The sequence below is a fragment of the Triticum urartu genome, chromosome 3A (genome assembly GCF_056163025.1).
Source record: "Triticum urartu cultivar PI428250 chromosome 3A, HENAU_Tu73, whole genome shotgun sequence".
NCBI classification, from domain to species: domain Eukaryota; kingdom Viridiplantae; phylum Streptophyta; class Magnoliopsida; order Poales; family Poaceae; genus Triticum; species Triticum urartu.
Window position 1 is genome coordinate 703,656,280 of NC_141875.1, and position 12,409 is coordinate 703,668,688.

General features: G+C 43.8%; 2 protein-coding genes across 2 annotated transcripts; both read left to right on the forward strand.

Moving 5' to 3' along the window:
* The first annotated feature begins 3,456 nt into the window (after window positions 1–3,456).
* On the forward strand, window positions 3,457–4,219 carry LOC147981890 (uncharacterized). Its single transcript, XM_087517234.1, has one exon. It carries the CDS (start codon window positions 3,645–3,647, stop codon window positions 3,981–3,983), a length of 339 nt encoding a protein of 112 aa, XP_087373360.1. The 5' UTR covers window positions 3,457–3,644; the 3' UTR covers window positions 3,984–4,219.
* A 2,028-nt stretch (window positions 4,220–6,247) lies between these two features.
* Window positions 6,248–6,900, forward strand: LOC147981891 (uncharacterized). The gene has a single exon (XM_087517235.1). The coding sequence runs from the start codon at window positions 6,368–6,370 to the stop codon at window positions 6,716–6,718; it is 351 nt and encodes a 116-aa protein (XP_087373361.1). The 5' UTR covers window positions 6,248–6,367; the 3' UTR covers window positions 6,719–6,900.
* Window positions 6,901–12,409: the final 5,509 nt, after the last annotated feature.

Consider the following 12,409-nt stretch of genomic DNA (forward strand, 5'->3'; position numbering starts at 1 on the left):
AGAAGATTCCTTTGGCAATCTGAGTCATAGTTCTTCTCTTTCTGGTGGTTTCCTATTTGGAAGAAACTATGGGGGCTTAAAGTACCAAGCAAAGTGAAAATATTCATATGGAGATCTTTACACAACTCCATTCCATGTTTTGGTATACTGGCTAATCGTCACATACCCACTTCGGCGCAATGTCCGGCTTTGCCAGCGCCATTCAATGACGTGGCACATGCTTTTTTTGGGTGTGGTCGTGCCACTGAAATATGGTCTTTGTTTGGACTGCATGAAGTCATTCATAATGCCAGGCTCCCTCACAGGTACGGGGCGGAGATACTCGATTTTCTTCTTTGCGAATCGGCGGACTAGAAAACATACCTAGAAGTGGTTGAATTACCGGAGATGATGGCGGTGTCTTGCTGGTATATTTAGTGGCAGCGGTGTCTCATCGCCAAGGGGGAAGAGGTGGAAACACATGTATGCTCGGCCCCAGCTGTGTAGGCAGTGTCCTTGATTTTCGTTCGTGCTGCGTGCAAATTGGCCACTAGACCGAGACTTAACAGATGGATGAAACCCATGCTGGGCCAGTTGGTGTTAAACGTCGATGCTTCCTTTTTGGAGGACGATCACTTCAGTTTTTGTGGTGCTATCATTAGGGATCACACAGGAGCATTAATTACTGCATCTACGACGAAGCTAGAAGATGTTGCGGATGTCGTCTCGGCAAAAGTGGCAGCTCTAACCGAGGGCTTGAAGTTTGCTCTCTTGATTGGACTCTCTATCATCGTGCATATGGATAATCGGATCATTGTGGTGCTCTAAGTCTCAACGTAGGTCATTTGATTGTGGATGGTCCTACACTTGAAGAATGTCCACTATCATATGGTGACTTCGGTAAGGTTCTTTACAAACATTGTAATAGAGAGTCGAACATGGTCGCTCGTTTGCTAGCTCAACAGGGACGTGTTGATCCACCGGCCGTGTGGCTGGACTCACCCCCTAGTTTTATCTCCATCTTTCTTGTGAGGATGTAAATGTCATTTGATGTTAATAAAGCTAGCTATGAAGGCCATACCATAAAGAAAAACACACACACGCGACCCTTGTTTAAGCACACAGACTGCACCCACTACCAGATTTTTTGGGCTTGCTCCCTTAGCCCGTGGGCGTTTTTGCCAACAGGGCTTCTCGCAGTTGTTTCCGTCGTTCATCGGACCTCCGTTTCACCTCCAGAGCCTGGCAGCCAGCGCGAGAGCTAATCCTCTCTTAGAGCAAGTATAGCTATCGTCTCGCCTGAAGAGTCTGCAGGTATGGGCCAGCCCATTAACGCATTTTCTCGCTCGGTCGCTGTTCGCTAGGTCGATCGCCCGTTTTATGGATTTTCTTTACCGTATAATGTATATCGGTTGTATCGGTCATTTTTTTCTTTTTTCGTTTTCCTCTTTGTTTTTTCTTCAATTCCTTTTGTTTTTTCAATGTTTTTTCTTTGTTATAAACTTGGTTTTCTTTTGTTTTTCACTGGTTCTTTTGTTTTTCTTTTATTCTTCATTATACTTTGGTTTTTTTGTTTCCTTTTGTTTTATTTGCTTTTCTTCTTCTTTGTCGATTTTCATCGGTTTTCTTTTTTGGTCAGCACTTGTTAACTTTCTTCAGTACACATTCAATACATATATATATATATATATAATATATATATATGTATATATATATATATATAGGGTCGCGCTATTCGTCACCCTGGGTGAGAAATAGTCATTCTTTACCCTCCTCTATTTTACCATCAATGCATCATAATTTTACGTTTCGTAATTTTTGTCTTATTTCCGACGCAAAAAGGGACCGTAAGAAAATATATAATCACCGTAAAAAATATTTTATATTATGTAAAATTACAGACGTAAAAACATAGTCTAAAATACACATAAACTACAAATTTTCTTGTCTTATGACCTATATTTTTATTTTCTTATGTCAATTTTTACGTAGTGAATCAATAGGAATGTAATTATTTGAATTCGAAACGTAATTTAATTATGAAATGATCGTAAGATTACCTCGGGTATAGAATAACTTATTCTGCACCCTGGGTGATGAATAGTAACACTATATATTTTTTAAATGAACTATTAACTTTTTTATGTCTACAATTGTCCATAGACATTGTACATTTTTTGATATGTAACTAATACATTTTTATAATACATGTTTAACATTTTCCGAATTAAAGATTAATAGTTTTTGAATGAATGGTCAATATTGTTTCCATAAACATTTTTTATATTTTTCAAATGCTTGATTATTTAAAAAAAATACAAGATTCACATTTTTTGAATACAGGTCAACATTTCTCCTCTACACTTTAACATTTTCAAATGCTTGATTAACATTTTTCAAATACAGAACTCACATTTTTTAATGCATGGTCAAAATTTTTTCTATACAAATTTAACATTTTTCAAATACTTGATTAACAGCTTCTGAATACATGGTAATTTTTTAATTACATGATCAACTTTTTTCAAACACATTATATTTTTTTTGTATACATGAGAAATATTTTCTCTATACACATTTAACATTTTTCAAATATTTGGTTAACATTTTTTCTAAATATTTTATGTAAATTTTTTTTATTAATAGATTTATTTAAAATGTTTTAAAGTATAAGAAAACTAGAAAAAACAAAAAAACAAAAAAAAACACATGAAAAAACCCGAGGCCGTGGCATCCCGCGCGCCAGGGCCGGGCCATCTCGCTCCTCCCTTGAGGCGAGGGTTCCCTCGGTCTTGCTAGAAGTGAGGTATAGCAACGCCCGATAGCCAGCTTGTTGTGCTATAAAAAAAAACGCTTGTCGTGGCAATCAGTATGTCAGACGCGTAGTCGCAGTCACGGAAATGTTCCAACCAGCATGTGCCTATATTCTTTTCCAGCCAAAAAAGAATACGCGCTGTCAAGAGCAAGTGCTGTATTTTTGGTGGTATCTGTTTGGCTCCATCGTTCCGTGACACCTCTTTGCTGTTACGAGCGCCCGTGCATGGGAACTACTAGATCAGATTATGAAGCTACTGCATGTGGACGGCTGAGACGGACAGATATTAGTATCGTTGATTGGATTCAAACGGGGGCCATGAGAGGTGCCCAGTACCAACAAACTGTTAGCTTAATCTTGATCACTTGTATCTGCATATTTGCTTTAGTCGTGCATGTAGCATAGATTAGGGAGTTCTTTTCCGGAGAGGTCTCGGCTGAGCGGGCAAAGAAAACGAGATACTAGCTGCCGTGTGATACGGCGAGCATGACGAGATGCCGATGGCAGTGTGAAACTGCAGTGTTGCGTGAGGCGGCAAGGTCATGTGATACAACAAGCACGTGTACGAATGGAGCAAGACCAGACGTGATTAGTTGGAGGAGCCAAGAAAAATAAAAGTAGAGAAGAAGTGGTCGGGCTGTGCGAGGCAGCCGGCCACCAAATATCTTGTGTCTTCATTGTCATGTGTGTGTTGTGAGAGGCAACCGAGAGGGAGAATAAGAAGGGCCGCTGCGAGGAGAGGCAGCGCCAACACAAACGCCGATGCTGCTCCTTGCTACTTAGCGGGACTCGCAGCACTCTCCTCCACGGCCGCCCAGCACAAACGGACCGAGTAGCTAAGCTTGTCATCATGGACAGAAGGGCGGTGTGCATCAGCTGGCTTGTGATCCTCGCGCTTGTGCTGCTCGCCGGCCCGGGCCTGGCGGCGTCGTCGCTCGCGGGCGGCACTGCCAGCATCGACGTGGCGCGGCAGTTGATGCCGTCGTCGTTGATGAGGCTGGAGGACGGCGTGGCGCCGGAGCTGGCGGTGGACCTGGGGCTGCACCGGCGCGTCCTCGCCGGCATCGACTCGGGGGCGGGACCACTGAACGCCAACAAGCAAGCCTGCAAGCCCAAGTGCGCGGAGCCCGGACAGCCCAACACCGGCCCGGGCTGCCTCAAAATTTATGGCTGCCGAGGAGGAAGCTGAGCGGCACAGCACTAAAGACGTCGACTCAACCTCCGGCACCTACACAGCCATGGGTGCATGCACTCGCGTTCCCATGTTCTATTTCCGTTTCCATTCTGCAATTCAACACCGCGTCGTCTTGTTGTACTATTGTGCAGTGGCAGTGATTGTACCACCCGCTCGATGATGATCAAAAGTGAATATTATCTTACAACCAGTTTGTGAATAAACACAAGTGAAAACAATTTAACTGTACTCCTCTTTGGCCAAGGATAACAGCACATCAAAGCTGGAACGGGCATCGCAGTGGTGGTGTTCTTGTAGCCCGGTAGGGAGATCATATGGCATGGGAAATGTCCGGGCGGCGGATGCATGCATGCTGAGGTCACTCATAATTTGGCCCACCACCTCCATTCAGACCATCTATCCAATAATGTAGAAGAAAACACAGCGATTTTTTTTGTCAAATAGTTGTCGCCAGCCTTGTGTTCTGTCCTTCTTTGTTTCTATTTTTTCTTTAGTTTAACATAGTACAGACGCAGATGCTCATACATACACATATGCATTAACCTTTATGAACGCACGCACGCACGCACCGATGTCAAGTCTAGTAATTGAAACCTGGTGGGTTGGGGATATCACGATCCTCCTAACCATCCAACCACAGGTTGCTTCGCTCTATTTCTATTTTCCTAGGTACGTGCACATGCAGACTTTTTGTCCTGCTCTGTTACTAAGGCTGCTCATAGTGGTCAGTAAGTTAGACTAGTAAAACATTACTATTTTTATTATAGGTAGTGTCATATATGGAGATGATTCAATTCAAAATGCCCTCACCATGTTTTAAGCTCTAACTCCTCCAACCAATCACCAACATCTTTGTTTCGAACATCTTGTTCTTGTTCTCCCTCCGTCGACCATAAGTAGTACTTCTAGCACACCTCCATACTGATTCTTCCATATACCTCCTTTAAAATGTTTATTGAAATGTCATCATATATGTCTCACAAAATATATGTGCTTCGAATCATTAAAAAATTCTCTAACTACCTTCACTAGAACCTGGTAATGAACAAACATTCAAAGACCAAATATTCTAGTCTAGTCCATTCTCTATGTAAATGGTTCCACTCCATTAGAAAAGAACAAATATTCAGACCCATTAGCACGACCATCGATGACATATCAGCGTCTCAGTAAATGTTGGATGTGTGGAGTTCATCTTCATTTGTGATTCCATTGTTGATCATGACATTATAACAAGTATCGGGTGGTGGCAACACATGGGACTTGGGCAATGGTGGTGCTCTTCAAGTATCGGGTCTCGAGTTCCGGGATGAATACTCTAGCTTGACTTTCAACGGTTATACCCGAGAATAGCATTCCAGTTTACACTCCCTTGTTGAAGACACCTTTTGGAGTTTTGCTCGGACTTTCTCTCATGGGTGAAAACCCATGATCTGAGCTATGTGGTTGGATCTGGTTCATGCACCGTTTTCTTGTTGTGTTGGGGAGCCTTCTCGTAGTCTGGGTAATGTAAAAAGGCACGGGATTGTTGATGTTTTGCTATAGTGGGTCATTTTTCTAAGCTAAACCTTTACGGACCCTTTTCTTGTCTTTCCCTTTTTTTCTTGTTGGATGTGTGTATTCTAATTGTTCAAAGGCTGGAGGTGTACTGTGTACTTGTTATGTTTGTATCCTCTTGACATGGCATTGTGTGTTGAAGAAAAAACTCTATAAAATTATAAGCTAAAAGATTTCAAGTTTTACATCATGTGTATCAAAGTCAGATTATATTCTTAGTGATGAAGATTGACAATATACTCGTCACTCTGGGGTTCACACGCGTCTATGTTATACTTGGTGTTTTATTTATATAAAAAATAATTACTTTCAAGGTTTAGCACGTGGCATCACTTTGTCAGATGCGTAGCGGCATGCGCTAGCGGACTCTTCCAAGCAGCATGTGACTAGTGTACGTGTTGCCATATTGCGAGACGGCTAGCTGGCGCTGCATGTTCGGCGGTATCTCTTTTTGTTTGGCTCCATCGTTCTTCGACACCAGCCGTCCCTCCTCACTGTCACGAGCGCTAGCTCGATCTTGCGTGCCGACATCGATTATTTCTACACTCCCATGCATGCATGGGAACTAGAGCAAATCAAGCTGCTACTGCATGCATGTGCGTAGACGTACGAAAGCTCTTGCATTTGGAAGGCTCGGACAGATGTATCGATATTGTCCAATTCAAATGGGTGCCATGAAAGGTGCCCAGTGCCAAACCTCCATCTACTATAAGCTGGCGCTGCTAGTCCTAGCTACGGCCTACGGGAACTCGTGACACTCGCGTTCCAGTTCCACTCCATAGTTATCCAACACAAGCGGGTCGATTAGCTGGCTGGCTAGCATGGATAGGAAGGTGTGCATCTCTGTCGTAATCCTCGCGCTAGCTGTGCTCGCTGGCCCGGGCGCGAAGGCGGCCGCGCTCGCCGGTGGCGCTGCCAGCATCGACGCGGGGGCGGCGGTGCGACAGCTGATGTCAGTGTCGCTGCCGTCGTCCATGAAGCTGCAAGACGGCGTGGCGTCGGAGCTCGCGGTGGCATCGGTGGTGAACCTGGCGAGGCACCGCCGCCTCCTCTCATTAGGCTTCCCCCCGGCCGTCCTGGGCAACAGGGCAGCTTGCAACCCAACTTGTCCGGGGCAAGGACAGCCGTACACCGACCATGGATGCAATAGCAGGTACCTCTGCCGGCACTGAATGGACCAGCGCCACTACGTTTGGGCGTCGACGCAACCTCCATTCCTGCCTGGCCGGCGTCCACGTCCATGAGTGCACTCGCGCGTTCCGTCCATCCATGTCCTATTTCATTTCCATTCTGCATTTCGTACTGTTGTTGCTATTGCTATATATCTTGGAATAACTATTAACTTTTGTTATCATCTCCCTCCCGGCCGGCCTCTGCATCTAGAGTATATGGGAATATCATTAGTGAGATTAATAGGAGGTCTCAAATGTTTAATTGTACCTTTTCCATTGAAGGCCGAGACCCTAATAGCTACGCTGATAGGTTAGCCAAGTTTTTACATTCTCTCGATTAGAGGCGATCCAGCCCCATGATCCCTTTTATATCCTACATCACGTGGAATTTGAGCAATAAAAATTGATGGTAGTCCAAAAAGATGTAGATGCAGTGCAGGTGAGAGATCTATGTCAGAACCTAAGCAGAGCATGATTGTAGCTATAGATGTTCCATCGATCGGGTTCTCACACACAGAACAAACAAGGCACCTCCTTCACCAAAACCTTCCATGGAAGCAACCCGTTAGGGTGACGGGAAGCAACGTAAAGAACTATGGAGCTGGTGGTCCTAGCTGCTAGCGGCTAGATTGGGCCATGAGAGCTGCCTCACACCAAATTTACCTCGGTGCATATACAAATCGGTGCACTCTCCTGTTGGAATAAGCCACGGCGTCTAGTGCAGTCGGGCTCGTCGGACGCGTCCGATGCGCGCGGGACGTGTGGGACGCACTGGTGCGATTGGGCTTGTCGGATGCGTTGGATGCGCGCGGGACGTGCGGGACGCAGCAGCGGCGTGGCGTATGTGTGTGCATGTGTAGTGCCGTGTCATGTGGCAGTATTGCACGTACGGAAGCGGCTGTACATACGGTGGTTAGTTGCATGCATATGTGAGTTTGTTAGCTGCATGCGCTGATGGCCTAGTCTTTGGGACGTAGGAGAGAATCTAGGAAACAGATTAGATGCATGCAAGTAGTTGGATAGTATTGTGCGTCTGTTAGTGGGGCTAGTGGCCGAGCGTGGTGGCTGGACTATGCATGTGCGGGTACTACTTAAGCATTGTAATCAGCTTGGTTCTGTTAATGAGAAGAGGAGGAAAATGTAGCCCATGTGTTCTCGTCGGGAGAACGAGGCAAAGCCAATTTTCTCCACGGTGAGCTGTGTATATGTGTGTGTTCCTTTTATGGTGTGTGTTTATGGGATAAGAGAGAAACCACAAGAGAGTTGGGAGGTACCTCCCGACGGCTGCCCATCACAAACGGATCGATTAGCTAGCTAGCTACCATGGATAGAAATGTGTGCCTGACTCTGGTGCTCCTTGCGCTTGTGCTCGCTGGCCCGGAGGCGGCGGCGGTCTGCAGCACCAACCAGGCGGTGAGGCCAACGTCGTCGTTGTCGTCGACGAGGCTGGAGGACGGCGTGGCGCCGGAGCTTGGGGCGGGCATCAGCGTCAACCGTAAAGGCCTGGACCCCAACAGGCAAGTCTGCCCCCAGAGTCCGTGCGCGGCCCACGGACAGCCGTACACCGACCCTAAATGCGAATATACTTACCACTGCCGCCATGGACCACCACTACGTTCGGGCGTGGACGCAACCTCCTTCCTGCCCGGCGTCCGTCCATGGGCGCACTAGCGCGTTCTGTCCATCCATGTGCTATTTCCATCTCCATTCTGCGTTTCTTCGGGCGTCAACTTGCTATACGTATCTCGAAATAACTTTTTTTAAAGGGAACTTTCGTTACCATCTCCCGACCGGCCTCTGCATCTAGAGTATGAACGAGAAGTCAACGTTATCTTAAGTCTTCTTTGTGAACAATATGTACTTCCTTAGCACAAGAATACTGTTTTTTTAGGGGAAATAAGGATACTGTATTTGAATTATGATGGTATTGGCACGATACTTTTCTCAGTAATGCAGGTTTCTCCTTATTAATCTTGCCGTCGCCCGTCACATCAGGGTGATATAACTGCACAAGAGTATAATATCGGCCTCAGAATACCAAGCTTTTAAACATTCTAAACACACGAAGTGCACAATCAAAAATATCATCGGAAGTACAAAACAAGGAGGAGCAAAAACTACAGTGGAGCAGCCACAGTCTAAAAGTTTTGACAGCATCCGCCACGCCATCGCCACTCTTTGGTCCCTGCTCACTCGCGAAAAACCTAACAAAGCAGGCGCTCGCTAAGGAAACCAAAACTTCTTTTTATGAGAAGGGCCACAACTTTATTGCTTGAAATTTACATAAATAGGAATGCAAAGAGGGTCACGGGGATGGCCCAGTCATACATGCACTAGTAGAAAAAAAGTTAAATGTGAAGCACATTAGTGCCGGTTTGAATTTGAGCCGCCACTAATATGACCATTAGTGCCGATTCCAACGGCTAGGCGAGCGGGCATCATTAGTACCGGTTCGTGGGCAACCTTTACTACCGGTTCATGCCACGAACCGGTACTAATGTGGCCAGTGTGGCTGGAGCCCCCACGAAGACCTTTAGTACCGGTTCATGTCATGAACCGGTACTAGAGTTTCTTAGTAAGCTGATTTTTAGTCCCACCTCGCCAAGAGAGAGGCAGTATGAGCGGTTTATAAGCCGTGAGTGCACAGACAATGACGAAGAGGCGCAATGCTCACCTGCATGTTGATTAGCTTCAAGCCTTTCGGAATAGCAAAGATTGCACTGAGCTATGTGCAGTGCAGTCTACACTATTCGGCTTGAAGCAAATTAACCAGCATTGCATCTCTTTTTTATTTTTAATAATTTATTTGAACTCCGGACTTCTTTTGTGTTCAGTATGCAGCATTCAAAGCGACGTCATCAATTTCCAACATGTTCTGACATCATTTGTTGTTTTTCGGTCATTTACCTAATTGTTTATAGAGCTAAATGACCGTGAAATTGAAAATCATTACAAAAATGGACTCTGAAAATATTGAAACTTGGCATGATATCATCATTTCACCCGCATAGCATGTGCGAAAGAGTAAAGAGGGTCACGGCAAAAACTGGACGCACTTCGTGTACAAACTGGACAAACTCTTTCGGAGTATCAGAGTTTCGGACGAGAACTCATCTGTTACACGGACACTTCAATGTTTTTTAAACTTATTTGAACTCCGAACTTCTTTTGTGTTCAGTATGCAGCATTCAAAGCGACGTCATCAATTTCCAACATGTTCTGACATTATTTGTTGTTTTTCGGTCATTTACCTAATTGTTTAGAAAGCTAAATGACCGTGAAATTGAAAATCACTACAAAATGAACTCTGAAAATGTTGAAACTTGGCATGGTATCATCATTTCACCCGCATAGCATGTGCGAAAGAGTAGAGAGGGTCACGGCAAAAACTGGACGCACTTCGTGTACAAACTGGACAAACTCTTTCAGAGTATCAGGGTTTCGGACGAGAACTCATCTGTTACACGGGCACTTCAATGTTTTTTAAACTTATTTGAACTCCGGACTTCTTTTGTATTCATTATGCAGCATTCAAAGCGACGTCACCAATTTCCAACATGTTCTGACATCATTTGTTGTTTTTCGGTCATTTACCTAATTGTTTAGAGAGCTAAATGACCGTGAAATTGAAAATCACTACAAAATGAACTCTGAAAATGTTGAAACTTGGCATGGTATCATTATTTCACCCGCATAGCATGTGCGAAAGAGTAGAGAGGGTCACGGCAAAAACTGGATGCACTTCGTGTACAAACTGGAAATAGAAGAAAAAAAATAGAAGAAAAAAAATAATGCAGAAAAGAAAAAACTATACAAAAAAATTACTCAAAAATAAATAGAAGAAAATAAATAATGCAGAAAAGAAAAACTATATAAAAAATTACTCAAAAATAAATAGAAGAAAATAAATAATGCAGAAAAGAAAAAACTATATAAAAAATTTGTTGGCGCGTTGCCCAGTGGGCCTGCCAGACCTAGGGTGTGCAAATGCAGGCCCAGAAGGGCCAGCAGACTCACAGGGCAGCACACCCTAGTTAGGCCCAGAAGCCTGCTATATAGAGAAGCTCGAAGGAGCAGTCGCGGCTGGGTTTATAAACCAGTGCGGCTGCCCTTCGCTCGGCGAGGTGGGACTAAACATTGTGCACCGCCGGTGACAGCGCACAACTATTAGTACCGGTTGGTGCCTCCAACCGGTACTAAAGGGGGGGTCTTTAGTACCGGTTTGTGCCAGTACCGGTTCGTGGCACAAACCGGTACTAAAGGGGACGTTTCCTGCCCCTTGGCCTGGCGAAAATTTTCAACCGGTACTAAAGACCCCTCCTATATATATGGCACTTACGAAAAAATCAGTTTCATCGACCACCAGTACTTCTTCTCGATCCAACTTCTTCGCCACGCCCGTCGCCCATCGCGCGCCGCCCTCGCCGCCCCCGCCGCCCGTCGTCGCCGTCACCGCCGTCGCCCACGCCACCCGTCACCGCCGTCGCCCCCGCCACCCGTCGTCGCCGTCACCGTCGTCGCCGCCGCCGCGCCCGTCGCCGCCGCCTCTCGCCCGCCGTGCCCGTCCCCGTCGTCGCCCGCCGCCGCCCGTACGCCGTCGCCCCCCGCTCGTACACACACACATACACACACACACACACGCACACACACACATTGTTTTTTACTTATTTTCTATTTTCTGTTGTTTAGATTAATGTTAGATAAATTACGTAGATAATAATGTTAGAATGTTAATGTTAGATGAATTATATGGAAAATATGTTAAATATTAATGTCAAATATATTTTACATGAATTAGAACAAGTTGAACTAGTTGAATTAGTATAGCTAGATATTAATTAGGTATATATATGAGATTTGAACTAGTTGAATTAATATAACTAGTTTATTTTTAGTATGAAAATTAATAGAACAAGTTTATTTTTAGTAAGAAAATTTAGGTATATGAGATTTGATGATCTAATCAAAATATTACTATATAGAACTACCTACTTTATTTTAGTAAGAAATTAATAGAACTAGTTTATTTTTAGTAAATGCTTAGTTGAATTAATAGAACTAGTTTATTTAGTTGAATTAATAGAACTAGTAAGTGTTTAATGTTTCACTTATATATGAACATATGTTAGATATTAATGTCAAATGTTAGATGAATTAGATATAAATTATATGTTAGATATATATTTAATTTAGTTATATGAGATTTCATTATCTAATTAACATTTTATTATATAGAACTAGCTACCTTATTTTTAGTAAGAAAATTAATAGAACTAGTTTAGTTGAATTAATTAGTTGAACTAGTTAGTTGAATTAGTTCAATTAATTAGGTATATTTTTTGTAAGTGCTTAGTTGAATTAGTTCAATTAATTAGTTGAACTAGTTGAATTAATAGAATTAGTTGAATTAATAGAACTAATAAGTGTTTAATGTTTCACCTATGAACATAGAAATGTCGTCTGACGACGAACACGATTTCATTATGTGCGAATACTGCGAAGACCAGCGCGGCCTGTGCGGCAGAAATTTTCTAGTTGATGATAGACGCTTCAGCATCAAGCTGGATGAGAACTTCGAAGTGGATACAGTAAGTCACAACGACAACTCTTTTTTCGTAATTAAGCATGACTTATGCTTCATTTGCTTCAACTTTTAATTTTAATTTTTCACTATTCTATTAGTGTATCCCC